Source organism: Lissotriton helveticus, chromosome 2_1, assembly GCF_964261635.1.
Source record: "Lissotriton helveticus chromosome 2_1, aLisHel1.1, whole genome shotgun sequence".
NCBI classification, from domain to species: domain Eukaryota; kingdom Metazoa; phylum Chordata; class Amphibia; order Caudata; family Salamandridae; genus Lissotriton; species Lissotriton helveticus.
The window spans coordinates 1,146,528,994-1,146,550,617 of record NC_136059.1 but is presented as its reverse complement, the minus strand read 5'-3'; the positions used below and the strand labels follow the sequence as shown (position 1 = coordinate 1,146,550,617).

Here is a 21,624-nt window from a genome sequence, read left to right as displayed (position 1 = left end):
AATGCTCCCGTTGCTACAACAAGGAGATTTCCTAGCAACACTGGACCTCAAAGATGCGTATTTTCACATACCCATCCATCCAGCCCACAGAAAATATCTCAGGTTCACAATACAAGGTCAACACTACCAATTCAAGGTTTTGCCCTTCGGGGTTACCACGGCTCCAAGAGTGTTTACAAAATGCTTAGCGGCAGTAGCAGCACATCTCAGAAGGCAACACATCCATGTGTACCCTTATCTGGACGATTGGCTAATACAAGCAAAATCGTACCAGCAGTGTGCAACACACACGTCTCAAACACTTCAGTTGCTACACAGCCTAGGGTTTTCAATCAACTACCCAAAATTGCATCTGCAACCATCCCACACACAGCAATACCTGGGAGCCACTATAAATACCTCAGTAGCAAAGGCATATCCAAACTCAGCAAGGATAGCCAGCATGCAGATACTCATTCGCAAATTCCTGCCACAACACTCTCTGCCAGCTCGAGTCTTTATGCTGCTCATAGGCATGATGGCCTCCTGCATATTCATTGTCCCCCATGCCAGACTCCAAATGCGCCCATTACAAGGATGCCTAGCACGGCAATGGAACCAGGCTCAAGGACAACTAAAAGACCTAGTGTTGGTAGACAGTCGCGCTCACAACTCTCTGCAGTGGTGGAACCCACAAAACCTGTCCAAAGGGCGACTGTTCCAAGAGCCGGTTCCACAACTAGTACTAACAGCGGACGCATCACTGACATGCTGGGGAGCCCATCTCCTTCAATACACAGTACAAGGGCTCTGGACAAACAAACAGAAAAAGCGGCATATCAACCAACTAGAGTTGCTAGCGATATTCCTAGCCCTGAAAGCATTTCAGAAATACTTGTACAGCAAGACGGTGTTGATCCGGACGGACAACATGACCGCAATGTACTATATCCAGAAACAGGGAGGAACGCACTCTCCACAGTTGTCCCTTCTGGCACAAAGCATATGGAAGTGGGCGATTCCCAAAAACATTTTTCTCCTAGCAGAACACCTTCCAGGGAAGGACAATCAGATTGCCGACCTGCTCAGCAGGCACAGCCAACAACTACACAAATGAGAGATTCACCCCCAAGTTCTCCAGCCATTCTTCAAAGAGTGGGGTCACCAAGAGAAAGACCTGTTTGCCACAAAAGAAAACTCCAAATGCCAGTACTTTGCCGCCAGGTTCCCACATCCGTTGTCACAGGGCAATGCGATATGGATGAACTGGTCAGGCAGATTTGCGTACGCTTTTCCCCCAGCACCACTGATCCCGTTGTTGGCACGCAAACTGCGGCAACACTCACTTACGCTAATCCTAGTTGCCCCAACATGGGCGAGACAACCGTGGTACACAACGTTCCTAGAACTTTCAGTAGTTCCTCATCAAAGACTGTGCCTTGCACCCCATCTTCTAACTCAGAACCATGGAGAAATCAGACACCCAGATCCCAATCAGATGAACCTAGCGATCTGGCTCCTGAGGTCTTAGAGTTTGGATACCTTAACTTGCCCCCAGACTGCATGAACATCATTAGGGAGGCAAGACGGCCAACCACACGAGCGTGCTATGCAGCTAAATGGAAGAGATTTGTTATTTACTGCAACAATAACCAAATCAACCCATTAGACGCTTCCATACAAAACATCATATGTTACCTGCTGCATCTACAAAGATGCAAGTTAGCATACTCTTCGATACGACTACACCTCGCTGCTATTGCAGCATACCTTCAAAACAGGCAACACCTTTCACTGTTTAGAGTACCAGCAATCAAAGCCTTCATGAAGGGTCTAAAAAGGGTGATCCCTCCAAGGCACCCCCCTTCCCCTGTCTGGAATCTAAATATAGTGCTTACCAGACTTATGGGACCTCCTTTCGAACTGCTACACTCATGCGAACTACAATTCTTAACGTGGAAGGTAGCATTCTTGGTTGCCATTACCTCACTCAGAAGAGTAAGCGAATTATAAGCACTAACAATCCAAGAACCTTTCATGCAAATACATTCCAACAGGGTAGTTCTTAGAACAAACCCTAAGTTCATGCCAAAAGTTGTATCCAATTTCCATATTAATCAATCAATAGAACTGCCAGTATTCTTTCAAAATCCACAGTCAGTAGCTGAGAGAGCCCTACACACATTGGATGTAAAAAGAGCTCTACTTTATTATGTGGACAGAACTAAATCATTTAGAAAAACAAAGCAACTATTTGTTGCTTTTGCACCACAACACAAGGGAAATACTATATCAAAGTCAGGAATAGCCAGATGGATAGTTAATTGCATTCAAATATGCTATCAAAAGGCAAAACGCACTTTAACCGTCCCCCCAAGAGCACACTCTACAAGAAAAATGGGGGCATCCATGGCTTTCCTAGGGAATATTCCTATTGAAGACATTTGTAAGGCAGCCACATGGACCACCATACACACGTTCACAAAACACTACTGTGTAGACCTGCAAGCAAAACAGCAAGCTGCTGTAGGCCAGGCTGTCCTCAAAACTCTTTTTCAAACTGCTGCAGCTGGCACAGGTAACCACCGCTAGAGGAGATACTGCTATACAGTCTATGCACAGATATGAATTCAGCAGCCCACATGCCTCGAACGGAATATGCTACTTACCAGTATGCATCTGTTCTTGGCGGATGTATGACGTTACAACGCATACTTTTACAACGACTACCATTACAACGAATATTTTACAACGCAAAAACTTTTACAGCGCATACCATTACAACGCAGGATTTTAAAACGCAAGTACCTTTACAACGCATACCATTACAACGTAAATATTGGTAAGTATATCATATTTTTTTTAATATAAATTATTTTAAATTATTAAAATATAATTAAATTTTATTTAATTTTATTTAATTAATTTAATTTAAATATAATTTTAATTTATTTTTACAAATTAACCCTGTACCCCAAAAACCCAAAACTGACCCTGAACCCTAAAAATATTTTTTTTAATTTAAATTAATTTAAATTATTAAAATATAATTAATTTTTATTTAATTACATTTAATTAATTTAATTTAAATATAATTTTATTTTATTTTTACAAATTAACCCTGTACCCCAAAAACCCAAAACTGTCCCTGAACCCTAAAAATACCCCTTTGCCCAAAAACCCAAAACTGACCCTGAACCCTAAAAATACCCCTTTACCCAAAAACTGAAAACTGACCCTGAACCCTAAAAATACCCCTTTACCCAAAAACTGAAAACTGACCCTGAACCCTAAAAATACCCCTTTACCCAAAAACTGAAAACTGACCCTGAACCCTAAAAATACCCCTTTACTCAAAAACTGAAAACTGACCCTGAACCCCAAAAATACCCCTTTACCCAAAAACTGAAAACTGACCCTGAACCCTAAAAATACCCCTTTACTCAAAAACTGAAAACTGACCCTGAACCCTAAAAATACCCCTTTACCCAAAAACTGAAAACTGACCCTGAACCCTAAAAATACCCCTTTTCCAAAAAACCCAAACATATAATATTTTAAAAATATTTATATACTTACCAATACTTATGTTGTAATGGTATGCGTTGTAAAGGTACTTGCGTTGTAAAATCCTGCGTTGTAATGGTATGCGTTGTAAAAGTTTTTGCGTTGTAAAACTTTCGTTGTAATGGTAGTTCGTTGTAAAAGTTGCGTTGTAAAGGTTGTTTCCCGTTCTTGGCATGTAGGGCTGCTGACATTCATATCGCCCGCCCTCCTCCCCCGTGCCTGTCGCAGCTGCAGCATTATCTCTGGCATGGCCATCTCTTACTTTACTATCTCCATCTCTGCCACAATGGCGAAAAACAATCTGAGGATGGAGAAGATGCCCATGCGCACTGTAGTCCAGGGGAGGAGTCACCTATCTCGTAATACTTCGAAGACTCTTCTAAGACAACAAAGTGCAATCATCCGGACCCAACACTAGGCGGCGATCTATGCACAGATATGAATGTCAGCAGCCCAACATGCCAAGAACAGATACATACTGGTAAGTAGCATATTCCTTTCTGTAATGAGAATTACCGTTGGTGGTACCTTTACAAGTAGCTGTAACTTTGCAGACTGGTTTTTACTGTAAGGTGGTATTTCTTCCATTTAGAATGATCAGAATTTACCACTTGTGGTACTAAATTGCTGCTGCAGGTGTAATTCCAAACACACTTTTTTTTTAAAAATAAAGGCCATTATTCTATGTTAAATTGTGTGATTGTTTGAGCATTCCTGAACCCTGATGGCCTTTTCGTAAGAGTCTTCATGACATCCTTGATAATGAGATGCGGGGAACATGCAGTTTGTGGATGGCCATCAAGAAACTATTTCTCTACTACATGTTACAGACAATGAGCTTTTCATCTGCACAACATTGCAATTGGTAAATTAAATTCGGTATCTGAATGTTCATTAAACCATGTTTAAAAATAGTTGTTGTCACAGAATGTTTCTATCTGCTGAGAGGATGATTTCTATGTTGCTTTAGTATGTAATAAATAGAGCAAAAGGGTTTTAAGCCATATTTTATGTTAATGCAGATGGCAGAAGTAAAAGGTCTAATGGCTGGGGCTGAGAAACTTATTGACTGCCTCCTCCGCTCAGACAAGGAAGAGTGGCCTAAAACATTTTCTATTGCGTTGGAGAACGAGAGGTACTATAATGTTCTTGAACTATGGGACTTAAAAGCAGGTAGGTGAACCTAAATGCTGACTGATTTGCTGAACATGTATTTTATATATCTATATCTCATAGTAAGTACTATTGAAAAAAGTAGCATCAGACACTTTTTTGGCTTAATGCTGCCTCATAAATATTGTTCCCTTTAACGCAGTTTTCTGCGTTAAAGGGCCATGCAATGGGTGTTGCTGGGGGCGTTCCCAGCAACATCCATGGCTTTTTGACACTACCCCAGATTTATGAGAAATCGTAAGACTGAGGCAGTGCTAAAAACGTACGCCTCGCCAGGGGAGTTATAAGGGGGAGGCACAACATGCTTTCCTGCAACTGCGCCACTTTGTTTGCACTATTGGTGGGATGCTGCTTGTTGCGAGAGCTGTTGAAGAAGCGTACATTACTTTCAGTGATATGGCATAGACACTTAAACAGTACACACATGAATGCAAACCTCTGGAATTGTATTTACATTTGAGTGCCTCATGTTCCATCCGGTATTGTGTATCTTTCCGGCCCGACGCTCACTTTCGTATCTCGCACCTCTTAGTCAAATAAGAAAACACATTACAACTAGCTTTGGTATCTTTTACAACTCAGGAGTGGCACAAGCGATGCAACAGCAGACATCCCACATAACTCCGCTCAACTTTCACTTTTGAACCGGGGCACCACAAGCTGATACCAATTATAAACTGCAAATAAGTAACCAAATATTTTTTTTATAAATCTTTTTATTCACCATCAGAGTTGACTTGACAAGCATTGAAAAAGTACACATAATTGGAGTCTAGAGCCATCATAAGCATACATATACAGGTGAATGTGGCTAACAACGATGACTATGGTGTAAGTTGGTCATCTGATACAGGATCAAGGGGGGAGCACAGATACTCCCACGGTATTCGTTCCATTTGTTCTATATAGGGGACCATTTCTTGGGACATCCTCGGGAGATATAGACCGTCTTTTCCCTGAACATACATCAGTCCCTGTCATTTTTCCAGGAGTCCACCCTGGGTGGGTTCCCACACCTCACAGCTGCGCAATGTTTCGTTTGGCTATCACCTGTCCTAGCGTAACCCAGAGTTTGTCCCTGCTATTGAGGTCAGTGGGTTCCCAGATATTCAAAAGACACCTTTTTGCCTCTGACTGTTTGGTTACCCCAGATACATGACTCATACACTTGTGCACTCATGACCAGTAGGACTGGATAAGGGGGCATTCCCAAAGAATGTGCATGAATGAGCCGAGCTGCGCACATCCTTGTCTGCAGACGCCCTCTTCTACCTTTCCCATTTTAATTAGGGTTGGGCCTGAGACATAGACTCGATGGAGGATCTTTAGCTGGACCAGGCACAGTCTGGCAGAAATTGCAACCTCCCTTGGGGAGGCCAGGGCCTCCTGCCACTCCTCATCATCTATCTTTGGTCCGTCTTCCTCCCAGCGGCTCCTCAAGAGCTTCAGAGGATCTGGAGTGTTGTTAATCAGTTTTTTATACGTCAATGATATAACCCCATCTGGCAGGTAACCGTCTAAGAGTCTGTCCTCTAAAGGCGAAGTGTCAGGGAGGGGGCTGTATTTGGATAGGTTAGACTGTAGTGAATGCCTAATTTGCAGATATTGGAAGAGCTCCGAGTCTGCGAGCTTGTGGCTCTGCTGCAGGGCGGAGAACAGTATCATTGCACCATTTTTCCAAAGATCTTCAATAGTGGAGATTCCGATTGGGTCCCACTTGTCAAACCCTTTTGTGGTGCTGAGTGTGCCCAATCGTTCTGAGTCCCATAGAGGGGTAGCCAGATTTAATTTTTTGTCCCACCCCATGGTCCCGTAAGGTGAAATCTCTGGGGCCTGGAGTAGAGAGCTCTGTAGTAAGTGCCTCCTGGTAACAACCACTTGTCCATTCTATATGCCGGTTCATCCCCTTGTCTATATATACAGTCGGCATCTGAATATCCCTGAGGAGCCCCTCAGAATCAGCAACGTAGAGCAGAGGTCGAGCTGTACACAGAGCCGTAGTAGGCGGCAAACAAATGTGAGATTGCTTGCGGGACGGTCACTGTCAGCCCCTTCTCGTCTGTCAATTCAGGGACCAGCCGTTGGCCACTTCTTTTTTATCCAACCAGTCCAACAGTTTCCCGGCCTTGTCCCCAAGGTCATACAGCCTACCGGCTTTCTCACTTCCTAGCATTTTGGCCACGTCTGTGGCAAAGCTTCTATACTCATCTCATTTGAGCTTCAGGATGCGGAGCGTCTCCGGTGCAAAGTCCTCCGCCTCAGTTTCCTCAAGGAGGAGAATCTCTACTCTCCACCTGCACTAGTTCTTTCTGCTTATCCTTCCAAGCCCCAGCAATCGCGGGCAGGGCCTGCCCTCTAAGCACTGTCTAAAACGCTTCCCACAGGACCTTTGCGGACTGCACCATGCCCTTTTTGTTGCGAAAGTAGCTAACAATAGTCTGGAGGTGTGTTTTCTTAACAGCTGGATTACAGAGGTCCCAGGGGTTGATGGGCGCGACCCTTCCAACCTGCCCCTCCACCATGATCAGATGTGCCCAGAGCGGATAGTGATCCAATATACCCCTTGCCATGTATCTAGCCTCCTGCACTTCTACGATCTGGGACGCAGGGGTCAATAGATAGCCAATACAGGAGAGGCTTCCATGTGCCCCAGAATAAAAGGTATGCTGGTGGGCGTCCGGGTGGAATGTGCACCACACATCCACCAATCCCAATGCATCCCGAAAGTAGAGGAGCCACCTCTGCGAAGATGTAGTCTCCCGTGGGGGGTGGCGGTCCAGAAGCCCCGAGACCACAGAGTTAAAGTCTCCATCCATTACCAAACGGCCTCCAGGGAATGAGAGTAAGAGCACACCCAGATCTTTGAACGTCAGACTCTGAAGTCCCGGGGAGACATACACCGACAATAGAGTAAGGGATGAACCCACCCAACGTCTGGGCACCGCCGCATATCACCCCATATCATCAACCCATGTGTGCTGCACATCGAGTGGAAAGGATCTTTGATCATAATACCTACTACCTGAGACCCAGGAGTGAACCCAGAGTGTGTCACCAGTCTATAGTCCTATCTGTACAGCGCTTTACAGGAGTTGCCAACTAGGTGTGTCTCCTGGAGGATCACCACCTCAGGGGAAGGTCATTTGACATGTTGCAGGACTATGCTGCGTTTGAGCTTGTCCCACATACCATTAACTTTCCAGCTTAACAGTCTAAAGTGTCCGCCACGGTGGGTCCCCAGGATTATGGCAAGAGTTCCTACCTATTTGCTCCAGCTCGAAGAATTGACCAGTCAATGTGTGTAGATAAAGAACAAAGAAAAACAAACTAAAATCCCCCATTCCAACCCAACATCCCCTCACCCTGCTCCCCTGCACTCTGGGCCTAAAACTGCCCATCAAACACTATGCAGAGTGCCTGTCGCCCGAACTGGAATCTGACTGTAGTTTAACTTGGGGGTGGAGGCAGTTACCACGTGAACCCTCCCCTGGAGAACAAGAACAATTAGGCTCCTATTTTAAATTTGCAAACTGATAGAACTACGCATTTTCAATACAGTTCCCCATTTAGTAAGAACGAGCCCCCACCGGGCCCCTCCAGGCCCAGAACCTCCCAGCAGAGGCCCAACCATCCCTTCAAGATTCTCAGTACATGCATCTTACAGTTCAGAGACAGTCTTAGAGCCCAAGAGCAGCTTGCGGGCACTCATCTGTGGGCGTTATACTCCTCCGCCCCTCTCCAGCCCTCAAGCCAGTCCGCAGCATCTTCCAGACAATCAAAGAAGCAAGCTCTACCATCCGTCTGAACCCTGAGGCGAGCTCGGACCAACATCTCAGATTTAACTGGCCCTATCCCAGAGCTTCTTCTTGACTGCCAAAAATGATCATCTCTGTTTCTGCACATTGAGGGTAAAATCCGGGAAGAAGGAGCTATCCGAGTTCTCATAGTGGAGTGGCGGGGCATTCCTGGCGGCCTGAAGGATTATATCTCGATTTTTTTTTTTTTTTTGTGCAAAGGTATATACCCAGGCAGACTAAACAAACAAGGTCTGGCTTTTCTTTAAAACATATTATACATTATACAAAAAACACACACAAAACCATAGAAATGGCGCAAAGAACTGTAATGATATCAAAATTAATCTTTAATTTTGCTAAAAAAATGAATAAATACATATAGATAAGTATACATGATATACCCAGTAAAAGCTAAAAAATTATTGATATTCTCCTTTTTTATAAGAATCACAAGATTTCATCAACAATTATCAGTAAAAAATACATATTCCTGATTCAGGCGGACTTGGCTGTATCTGTCTACGCGTTTCGACAATCTATTCTGTCTTCCTCAGGACAAATGAATATTCAGCCATTGTTCTAAAAGTCTTTATGTTTTCGACATACTAAAAAACTCTATTGGAGGGAGTGGGGCACCTTTCTTCAATTTTTGGAGTAGGTATGTGAAATCTGTTCAGATGTAATTCACTGCTCCCATCTCACTTCTACATCCTACTTTCAATGATCCTCCTGGTAGTTTTCTTTAAAATTCTTTAAAAAGCAAAAGGATTTCCTTCTTTCCTGCACGAACCACTGAAAAGGAGAAAAAAAACGTAGTAAATTGTAATCATCTTACTAAAATCTCAAAGATCTGTCAAGGCGATCTAAAAACTACGCCCATCACGCAGGTGTGCCCCCTAACAACTCCTACGGTCCGTCATTTGCGAGGAACTTAAACAGTACGCATATAAAAAAAGCACAGGATCACTCGATATCTATATTGAAGATTGGACTGCTTTTTAAAGAATTTTAAAGAAAACTACCAGGAGGATCATTGAAAGTAGGATGTAGAAGTGAGATGGGAGCAGTGAATTACATCTGAACAGATTTCACATACCTACTCCAAAAATTGAAGAAAGGTGCCTCACTCCCTCCAATAGAGTTTTTTAGTATGTCGAAAACATAAAGACTTTTAGAACAATGGCTGAATATTCATTTGTCCTGAGGAAGACAGAATAGATTGTCGAAACGCGTAGACAGATACAGCCAAGTCCGCCTGAATCAGGAATATGTATTTTTTACTGATAATTGTTGATGAAATCTTGTGATTCTTATAAAAAAGGAGTATATCAATAATTTTTTAGCTTTTACTGGGTATATCATGTATACTTATCTATATGTATTTATTCATTTGTTTAGCAAAATTAAAGATTAATTTTGATATCATTACAGTTCTTTGCGCCATTTCTATGGTTTTGTGTGTGTTTTTTGTATAATGTATAATATGTTTTAAAGAAAAGCCAGACCTTGTTTGTTTAGTCTGCCTGGGTATATACCTTTGCACAAAAAACTGTTTCCCTGACCCAGGAGCCATATCCTAACCAGGGGGTCCTTGATACATTACATAGGATTATATCTCGATCACAGAAGTTTAGTAATCTGGCCAAGATCGTCCGGGGCAGTGCTCCAAGCTTTGGCATCCCACCCGGGACTCTGTGCGCCCTTTCGACCACAAAGAACTGTGACAGTCCCTTGGGCTGGAGGTGCGTAAGGATAAGGTCTTCCACAAAAAGATCCGCGGCCTGCCCTTCCACTTTCTCCGGGACCCTGATGATGCGCACAATGTTGCGACGGGTGCGCCCTTCATAGTCGTCCAGCATCTCCTCCTCGTGATTCCGGAAGGTTTGCAGTTCGTTAGCTTCGCGTTACAGCTGGGACATGTCCTCTATCCGACTGGAGGTGGTGAGTTCCAGTTACTTGACCGTCTCCCCGTTTTTCGTGAGGTCTGCTCTGAGGAGCATGACGTCCATGGCGACAGTGTCCATCCTCTGACCAAGGGACACCCTGACTCTGGATATGACGTCAAGGACGTCCTGGAGCGTCAAGTCTGCGGATGCCCCTTCTGTATTCTTTGAGGTGGTGGCCACCTTCTGGGGGTCTGGGAGCATCGATTTTGGGCCAGTGTACTTGTAAAGTTTGTTGGTTTGTATACCTTTCTGTACCCTGGACCCTAACATATTCGCAGCAATACATCAGCCCTGCAGGATCCACAACCACTATGGACACCTGTGAATCCCGGGCTTGGCTACAGGCTGCAACAGGAGGAGGTGAGTTGAGGTGTGGAGGCCACTGGGAAATTGGCTGTTCCGCTGCAGACCAAGTTGCGAGGGCCCACGTCACAGGATGCCTATCCTCGGGCCCAGGGGGCAACTCAGGTAGGCGGCAGGCTGTGTCAGGGCATAATCAGAGTACGCGCTATGTAGAGCGAGTGGTGAGTGCCCTGTTGTTGCTGCACTGTCCTGGGCACGTTCCCAGCAGGTGGTTAGGCGATGTAGTGTATGAGCAGGGAGAGGAGGCCCGCCCCGGGCATTCACTGTTGTCTGGGACTCAAGGAGGCAGGCTTTGGTGGATGCCTGCCCCCGTCACTACCCATCTGCCCAACATGGCCATGCTAGGCAACCCCTGGTCGGGCACAATCAAGGATCCTCATGGCTGGTGCCAGTGGGATCATGCCCTCCTCCCCCCCCCGGCTTTGCAGTCATGCGTCTTGGAAGAGTCTCTGCTGGAGGTGGCTGCGGAGGTCAAGGGTGGGAGGAGAGTCAAGGCACACCCGGTCGCCGCACCCAGCCCCGCAGGGTCTAAAGATATAGAGCCCCGTCTGCAGCGCGACCCGAGGCGCTTACCTTGTTTCTGCGCAGGTGTGTGCAATGGCCGCCCGAGGCCACTAGCACCTCCCCAGCTCCGCCACTATAGAGGTATTGATGTCCTCCGCAGATCATGGGCCTCACTTCATTCCGGGCCTGGCGCAGGCCGCAACCACAGCTTTGAGTGGGTGGCGGGTCTCCAACTCAAGTCACCACGCCCAGTCACTTGTGCTGCAGCGCTCAGCAGGGGAAGGTAGATCGGGCCTTAGTCTTCCATTGGCTGCACTACGACCTACCACGCATTTGTCGGCACTACGGCCGCCCAAGCATTTGTCGCACAGCGGGGTGGTGGCAGCGAGGTATATGCGTTTCCCTAACGCAGGTGGAGCTGGATTGGTGTAACAGATAGTTAGGAGAAAGTCACGGGCGCCGGAGCTCCTCTAGCCAACGGCCAATACGATTCGCTGCTTGGCCACACCCCCATAAGTATCCAATTTAAAACAAAATGGGAAAAAAAAGAGGTCTTCTAGGGGAAGCCAGAGTAATTTAACAAGCATTTGCAATGCAATAGATCTCGCATTTGTGAGAGTTTAAGCTTTTAGCATTGTAAATGACAATGCCTTTTATTTATGTTTTAAAAACCAAACAAAAATAAAAGGCATTCTCATGTACAATGCCAATAGCTCAAACTTGCGTAAATGCAAGACCTATTGCATTGCAAATGCTTGTTCCTCTTTCTATGCGTGCTGCATTCTGCAACACACATAGTAAGAGGAAATCACCTCCCATGATTGTTTTTGTCCCTTCCTGCACAAAAACAATGTATCCTGAAAAGTAGACACCCTTGCACCATGGTGCAATGGTGCCTGCGTTGGTGCATGTCTGTCAATTGTGCACCAGCTCAGGAGAAAGCACAGGGATGCGACATATTATTGTAAATATGTCGCATCTCTGTGCTTTGAAAGTGACTCAGTGCGGCGCAGCCAAATGGCTCGCGGTGCAACGCTGAGTCACCTTCTTGTAGATAAGGCCCTTCGTCTTTTCACCATCAATAGTGCGGCTCACCTATTTCTCTTGAAATAGAAATCGGTGCTTTGTTACCATGCTTGAATGCTTCTTCATCTTCACAAACACTCGCCAAGTCAGATACATTTTCATGTGTGTGTGTATATATACAGAGAGAAAGAGAGAGAGAGAAACTGACTCTTGTGCTTCAGCCATTGAATCTTGGGTCAGGACTCGACTTGAGACATTGCCAGTCAGCTTTGAAGTCACCATCTTTCTTTGCTTTTTCCGCCACTGGAATACGTGAGATACTATTTTACATGTAAACAAGTACAATTAACATCACCCTTTTTGTCACATTCAATTCTTTAGGTAGTGCATGTAGAGAGCTTTCGTTTTCATTGTGTTTTTACTGCATGAAGCAATTTAAACTCTTCTTCACGACTTGTGTGCATGATTACAGCTCTTAAGCACTGGAGGGGAGCAGAGGATTACACACGAATGTTGCCTAATTTAAAGACTGAAACTCATTTTTTCAAATTAAAACGCACCGTTAGAGGGCAGCATGAGCACAGTAATGTGCCATTGATGTGGTTACGTCGAGAAACCCCAACTCTAGTCCATATCTTAGCCGCTTCTCTAACCTCTGCCCTAAACCACACCCCAACCCAAATAATATCTATTGACCCCCCATGTCGAAGGTTAAATGATAAGATGTTTTTAACCTTATGCCCTCCTACAACCTCATAAAACCCCAGCTCCATTTCTTACCCTAACTACACTCCTAATGCTTCCATTTACTAACGCTATCCTTAACTTTAGACCTTGCTTCAGCCTTAATCCTACCCCTCCAATGCTCTAATCATTCCTAAAAAAAACAAAAAACTTTTAATGTTAATATATTGCCTTGAGAGAGGTGTCGGGAACTGTGATCAGGGCCGCACTGGGCGCTGACCTGTGGAGGGGGCGCTGTGACCTCATGGGGGAGCTGTATTTAGCAATATCTTATGACAGGAGAGATGAGGGGCACTTTTGCATGTGGTAGTGAGAGAATCCGAGGAGGTGGTCATGGGACGTGGGGCCGCCAAAAGTGATTGTCGCACCGGGTGCCGCCAACACTAAAGCTAGCCCTGACTGTGATGAGGTAGCAAAACTTTCCTTAGAAACTGGGGTCCTCATTTACAAGCTTTTTCTGTTGGGCAGCGCCATAAGCCTTCCTGCTGCGCTGCCCTACGCCAAATGAAAAGGGCAGGAATGCGCTGTATCGATCAGATATGGCACATTCCTGTCTTCTTCCCCAGTGCTGACGGACAAATGGCTGTCGTGCGCCAACCTTGCACGATGTTGCGAGGGTGTTTGCTTTGTAGGGATGATTGTTTTTAGGATTTCCGCTTTCTGTGTATGCTGCAGAAAACGCAGCACACATAGAAAGGAAAAAACGAGGAGAAATAATGTTATTTCTCCTCGTTGCGAATCCTCTACGCCACCCTTGGGGAGGCGAAGGCTTTGGCACATTCCCTGGTTTACGATAACTCGTAAATCTGGAAATGTGTCAAAATCCATGGTTGTTACATGGGAACACCCACTGTGTCGCCCATGGCACCCCTCCGTATTGCAGGGTAAGGCAACGTAGCGACTTGTGCTGCTTTGCCTCAGTCCATATACACAAGACCATAAAAAGCTGCAAAGTGTGGCATCACATGGCTTTGCAGATATGGCTCTGCAGTGTTAGCTGTCGGACATCACTAAAAGTGACGTTCCGGTGGCACAGGGTCCTTGTAAATGAGGCCCTGGGTGGTGTCCGGGATCAAGCAGTGGTACTTAGCCATAGGTTGAAGGTGTGGGCAGGACCGGGCATCAGAATGCGCAAAGGTCAGCATCACCCGAAGGTTGCTGCATTGAGTGGTTCGACAGTGAAGGCTTGGGTGGGCTGCTCTTGACAGGGTCAGATTGGTAAAGTGGACACTTGGCCATGGGCGATAATGGACCGGTATCCAAGTTGCAGCCGCGGGCCGGTGTTATTGGGCAGCGTAGTGGCCGTATTGGGATCTGTCAGTGCTGTTTAGATGCCGCCAGCAGCCCAGCGGGGCCTGAGCGGCTTTTAGAGACCTGAACTGAAGGCAGATGGGCCACTGTTACCCATTTTTCACCAAGGGGCGGAGTTGTCATTGCCAGTCCCCCAGTGGGTTGGCCCATTGATATAAAAAACTGACTTGGGCTGGCTACAGACACATTAATGTATGGAGATTGAGCAGGGGAACTGAGCAGAAGTTGCCTCACATATATATTCAGGCGTGGTTCACCAGTGTATACTAATCCATGCACAAAAAGTCCTGTCAACGGTTGCAGTTTTCTGTATCTCAGTGAAGTTAAGAAAACATGCATCTTTTAGAGAACCCCCACCCTCTCCATCTTATACTACTGAAGCAGTGTTTTGCGAAAAGTTGCAATCCACAAACGTGGGCCACCTTTTTGGGGTGCCCGTGCCTAGTTTTAATCCCAATCCAACTGTGGCTCTTGACATGGGTCCAAATGGTTAGAGGAGCATATGAATAAAATCAACTTTTGATGCATGCAGAAGAGCTACAAACTGCAACTTTGTTGAAGATACCCTTGATTTTAATGAAATTCCAATTTCCTTTCTGTAGCTCTTCACAGGGGCAATAAGGCTTCAGCAACTCTCCCCAGCTATTTGGAAATGGCGCCCGTGCCTGTCCATCTACTGATACCTTCCCAGTTGCGTGACAGTTCTGCTCTGCCTTAAGGCCCTCCATCTATGCATAGGGGTTCCGGCGGGTGCACTGAGCATTGCCGGCACTGCCCTCTTCCCCAGCCTTGCAGCTGGCTTGGTTGGGAACTGGCCAGACTGCTGTTTTCAAACATCGATGCAGGTGTTTTATTGTCATTTTTCAAACATTGATGCAGGGGCTAATTGTCATCAGCCTAGAAGCAGGACTGTACCTTGGAGGTAGTGGGGAGATGGTTTTAAAGATGAGACAGTGAGACTTTCCATTCACAGAACATTGGTGTCCCGCAAAATGTGTCTTTTTTGGTGGTGAAAGGTAGGCAAAAAAAAACAATTGATGAACAGAATGCAGAACAATGTCATACATTCTCCCCAGTACAGAGATCTGGGCCTAAATCCATCATTTTTTTGCTCCTTGTGCCTTTCCAGTTTGAATCCAGCCATTTGCAAATCAGTCTTGACCCAACACCTATTGGGAACAGTCCAGCCCGTACTGCCAGGCCAGGTCTTCCCTGGACTGGAAACAATCAACCTAGGACTGGTTTGGGGGTTTTACCCCTCATCAGCCAGGATAGCTTGATTCCAGTGGCATGGAGAGCACTGGACCCACGTCTGGGCAAACCTGTCTCACTCGGGGTGACAAATGCAAAAAGAACAATTGATCAACAGAATGCAGAACAATGTCCTATATTCGCCCCAGGACAGAGATCTGGGCCTAAATCCATCTTTCTTTTGCTTCCCGTGCCATTCCAGTTTGAACCCAGCCATATGCGCCCAATGGGAACAGTCCAGCCCAAACTGCCAGTCCAGGTCCTCAAAAAGTAGGCAGCATCAAAGTGCTGTGAATGACATGTTGCAGTAGTGGTAACAGGTTATTCCTGTGACAGTGGCTGCTGATGCAGTTCTGCTTTAAAATGTAAACTTTATGAAGGCTGGCTTGTGTGTAATAAAGATGGCTTCTAAAAATGTTGACTACATTAAAGTGGAGTTGGAATTGTTGATGTAATAATGTCCTGTCCTTCATTATTAGCTATGGCAATTCCAAAAATGTTGATTTTTAAACGTTTTTGTTAAATGCATTCTTTAATTTATATAATTGTACCCTAATAACCCTTTAGTACTCCGTCACACTTCCTATTCCTCAGTCCGTAAAACCCCAAACCACCCCTTAAAGCTTCCCTTCCCTCAAACCTACAAAACCCTTACTAATCCTTAGTACTACCTTTCACTGAACCCTAAAATCCCCTAACTACCTCTTAAACCTGCCAGTCCCTAAACAATACACATCCCTTACTATGCCTTAATGCTACCCTTCCCTGAATCCTAATAGCCCCTTACTAATACCCAGTACCTTCTCCACCCTACTGTAAATGCTTCTCTCTACTTTAGTAGGAAGATTCCCCATTACCCCTAATACACTTAATTTTCTCCTTTTACGCTCAACATTACTCAATATTTTTTGGGGGGGAACCACAACTTTTTAATTTTTATATTCCATTTTTGTAGAAGATAACATGTTTTACAATTGTTTTCAGTCTACCTTTTTCCCACCATATTTTTACTGAAAGCTTCAAATTCAACCAGGGCTTTCTTCTGGGACCATGAATTGGGAATTTCCCATGGAGGTGAGGAAGGTTTTGGAGACCAAGACCAAGAAGCATAGCTTTCCTTGGGGATGTGGTGGTGAGGACTAAGAAAATAGAGAAGAACTTGCCACTCAGTTGCGTTGACAGACAATGCAGTTTCATTGAAATTCCATTCATTGTTGATAAATTAGAATTTTCCATTCTGCAACTCAGCACTGGTGCGAAAGGATCCATACAATGGCAGCTTCCCACCCCATTAGGAAGTGGTGCCCCTCCCCTTGTAGACATCACTCTAGATCGATAGCGCTGCAGATAAGGCCAAGAGTGGCCACTCCTCTAAGAGCTTGACTACCTTGCCTCCAAGAGCCTGACTACCGAGCCTGCTAACATGTAAATGACATCAGGCCCCACGCCTCCTCTTCCCTTCTCGGAACTCACACAAATCGGAGGCCCAATGTCACTGGCTAACCGGAATCCGACAGGAGAATGGGGATCAGGAAACCAATTTGGCATATTGATGTGAAGCGCTTATTCTGAAGAGTTGCCTGCATCAATAATGCACCAAACATGTAAGTTGCCTGCATCAATATTGCACCAAACATGTACATACAGAGACAAAAATGGGCACCATACCAATACATATATGATTCTCCCACTTCGCAAACACACAGCTCAGTGCGAAATTTTCTAAAGGTTACAGAGGAGTTAATAATAAAGTGGTATTTGCGATAAAGAAGTGAGCCCCAGTCTTACCAATATGCTTGGGCTAATGGTTAATCCACCTGCGATCACCCATGCAAATAACAACAAGGCTAATTGTGAGCATGCAGCCTAATTACAAATAGTGCTTGCAATACTAAGCGCTATAGTAAATCCGACTCTCCTAAAATATGTTTATGGGATGTAGATTCACAGGTTAATTTAAACCACACACTCTTGGCTGCAAGCTACGTATAATGCAAATAACCAGATATGGATTTAATCATTCTTTTATTTATTGCTTTATTGTACATAACTCATGATGCCTACATGACATTTTCATAATTCAAATGGTTAGGCATTGACTCCTGGCCACCAATCTAGGTGGCCAGGAGTCAATCCTTAACCAAGAAGGAAATAATTAATTTATTATAATGACAAGGAGAGTATTGATACCTCCAGGACCAAGCCAATGATCTCCGACCACAAAAAAGGCTACGTAATATTGTTTGGACTACTCCACTGAGGGTCAAAACATGGACCCAAAGCCTACAAACATGTAAGTCTTCTAGTGTTACACCATAGGACACTCGTCACAGTATGCATTTACCGTGTTTTGCACATCAAGGAAATGACAAATGTGATATGTTTATGTAATGTCGCAAGATTTTGTATGTACATGTCCTTTATGTTGATGTGTGTATAAGGATTTTTCCAAATGGTACATAATACATGCTTGTATATCAGTGAATGTATTATGGGTGGTATTTTTAAAAAAGGGAAAAAATAATGACATTCAGTTACAAATACATTTTTTGTCATTTTATGTTCTGTTGGTATGACTTATACTAATAATAGATATCAGCATTCAAGTTAAGAAAGATGCACAAAGGTCATAGATTAACAAATTTGAGGCGTGAATGAGGGACGCTTCTTTTGAAAGTATTTATGATCATGGTATAGGGGGTACCTTTATACACCATAACCCTAGGTCCAGAACAGGATCACTCCTGTAAATGATATTTATCTTACCAATGGCATGAGACATCTGCACCACATTTTCCTTCAGTGGTCCCCATTTTATTAATGTTTGTAAATGTAATGAATCGATCACAAGCTGGAAAATAATAAGGGCCTTATTACGAGTTGAGTAGTCTTCCTCTTGGACCGCCACCACGGCGGTCTCAGGAGCATCACCAATCCCATGGTGAACCCGCCCGCTGCATTATGAGTTAAATCCAGGGTGGGCGTGCGGTCTGGCAACAGTGTCATGGCGGCGGGTATGTTTGGCTCCTAGGAGAGCCTGAACAGCCTACCTCAGCCGTGAGAGTGCCTGCAGCACGTACGTTCACGGTGTGCCACACAGTCACCCACAAAGGTGCAATTGTAGGTGGGCACAACATGTGCCCGCCGCATGCATCCCTGTGGTCAGATTCACCCAGGGGCCCTTTTAGATCCCCCTTACTTGCATTTACGCCCCCCTTATCATAGCGGGTCCCTGCCATGAAATATACAGTAAAATTGCAGCTCGCAATATGCTCAGCATTACCGGCATCAGCACCACCAGCATATTCAGCCCCTTTTCAGACGACTGCCGCAGCGTTATCCTGGATCCTGGCTGAGGTGGCGGTCTTGTGGAGGTCCGACCGCCACCATTGTTATAGTGCAGTTGGACCACCGAGGTGGTGGCTGTTGCACCGCTGCTGCAAGTACAGTAGTCCCAGGACCGCCATACTTGTAATGAGGCCCTAAGTGTTTGTAATGTAGCATCATGTGTTTACAAGACTTCTCCAAGGTAGGAGATTAAGCACTAAAGGAATAAGGCACCATACAGCTTTAGAATCTGATTTACAAGTAATGATGATCAAAAGGAAAATATAAATACTGATGTATTACAGACTTAAACCAGCAAAAAATTAACCCTCAAGGTTTTAGGCCATTAAACAACCAACACTTAGTAAAAAGGGAGGCCCTGCAAAGCAATTAATGTCTTCAACTGAACTTTTGAAGAGAATTGTATATAATACAAGGAGAGAAATGGAAGAAGATTCTCTGAGTTTCCTTACCAATACAGTTACAGTGAGTTACTTTGTTATTACCTGTGCCTTTTTAAATAATGTATATATTCTAAACACTTACTTCTTTTTATTTGTGGAATATCGTGTGATATCTGTAAAATATAGTAGCACTGTGTAGCTGCTTACTAGAACTGCTAATGAAGTTGCTAGGTCAAAGGCTACAGACTGTAAACTTCCAGCTCAAACCTGAAGAGGTTTAATGCATGTTATAATTGGAGATAAAGCAGAGGAGCTGTTCTAAAGTTACTACAAACATACTTTTGCAGTCCTGTAGATGATGTGATATTTATCTTACCTTATAAAATCAGATTACGCTGAGATGGAGTTTATTATGCGTGATAAATATCACCCAATTACAAGTTTTTTGGAAATGCTGATGTTGTTGTTTACCACACCGAAATCCACATGTTCTGGTTAATAGCAGGCATTTTCCCCAATAAAGTTCAACAGGTTTGACCTTCAAATATGTATCACAGAAACAAAAATTGTGATATGTACAGTAACAGCATTTACCCTCATATATCGCAATTAACCTGGCCGCTCGTAATGAGGGCCAAACAATGAAATGCTTTCTCATCACTTAGTAACTTTTATAGAAACTGTGTACTCCAAATGTTTAAGCTTTTCAACTTTTTGGGACATCATTTTTCAATTGTAAATGTTCCAGGATTCTTTTAAATTAGCAGGTTTTTATCTACTCACCATATGCTACAAAGCTATGCTAAACATCGTATCATCAAAACTCCTCTGCAGTCCCAAAGTAATATTGAGAATGCAAATACATTTTTATATTTCATCTGTTCTTATTCACAACAAAATAGCTAACTACAGTTGTGTCACAAGTTAAGTTATGCTTTTAGCAAAGCAATTCTTTTTGTGTTAAATCTATTGTATTAATATTTCTTTTCTTTGCGTTACACTACACTAGAGAATTAGTTTAAACTAGAATACTACATTAATGATTTGACTACTATTCTACTTTATGTCTTATGTAAGAGGTAAGTGCTACAATACCTTTTTTTCAATTGCGTTGCCATACATTAAAAACAATTTCTACATTCTAATGTGCCCCATCTGTTATTTCCAATATCAAATAATAAACACATCACAATATATAACTGAAGAATATCTAAGTACCACAATTTACAATCATGCTGGTACATACAAACAAGTTACCTAATACTGTACATTAAGGGGTCGATTCCGATTTGGTAAAATCCCCGACGAATCGCCGTGTGGAGCATTTTTCCCGTACGAATTGTACACCATCAACATCCCCGTAAATATGATGAAGTACGATCCGAACCCATAGCAGATCTCCATACGAATCGTACGAAAGACCATGCGGCTTAAAAATACGTACAAATCGCATTCGGAACACGCAGCACGCGACGTCCGTACGGATTGAAGCAGCTTTTCACGAACCAGCAAGTACAATTCGTTACGACAACACTTCATACAACTCTTTTCCTACGGGAGTTTAAAACGTCCGTAAAAGCATATTTCGCCTCGAACCGCGTACGACACGGACCCCCCCGGGTACGAGAGTGCACCCCATGATTGCAGGGGTACGGTGCGTAGGGGTACGGTGCATAGGGGTACGATGCATGGGTGTATGGTGCATGGGTGTATGGTGCATGGGTGTACGGTGTGTAGGTGTACAGTGCATCGGGGTACGGTGCGTAGAGGTATAGAGCATAGGGGTACGTTGCGTACCCCCATGATTGCTGGGGTACGGTGTGTATGTGAATGTGTGGGTCTCCGTACGAATTGCTCATGCGACGTTTTCCGTACGAATCGCGTTCTCGTTCCCCAGTCCGGATCATACTTGTCGGGTCATACAGCATGTTTACGATTCGTACGGTTCACCGTGAGGGTCCTGTATCATACAGATTTTCCCTTGCTTTTCGTACGGTTCGCACACATTTGTACGTATTCTTTTCCTACGGATCGTACTACGCAATTCGGATGGATTTGTACGATTCGTACGGAAACGGCTACGAATACGATTCGTCGTACGGATTTGTTTCCCGAATCGGAATCGACCCCTAAATGTATATTAATTACAAGATGTAAAAGGAACACTTTTTTTCATGTAGTTAACTAAATTAAATAATAAATATATGCCAATTTGTTACATCATCTTCAAAG

General features: G+C 44.3%; 1 protein-coding gene across 3 annotated transcripts in view; it reads left to right on the top strand.

Moving 5' to 3' along the window:
* RIGI (RNA sensor RIG-I) overlaps positions 1-21,624 on the top strand; it is a 568,474-nt gene that overhangs the window by 159,707 nt on the left and 387,143 nt on the right. For all 3 annotated transcript variants that reach the window (XR_013607126.1, XR_013607125.1, XM_078675991.1), the window contains exon 4: positions 4,569-4,719. Coding sequence is in view for 1 of the 3 variants with exons in the window: in XM_078675991.1 (XP_078532117.1) it covers positions 4,569-4,719 (151 nt within the window). In the remaining 2 variants the exon portion in view is untranslated. The remainder of the gene's footprint in view (positions 1-4,568; positions 4,720-21,624) is intronic.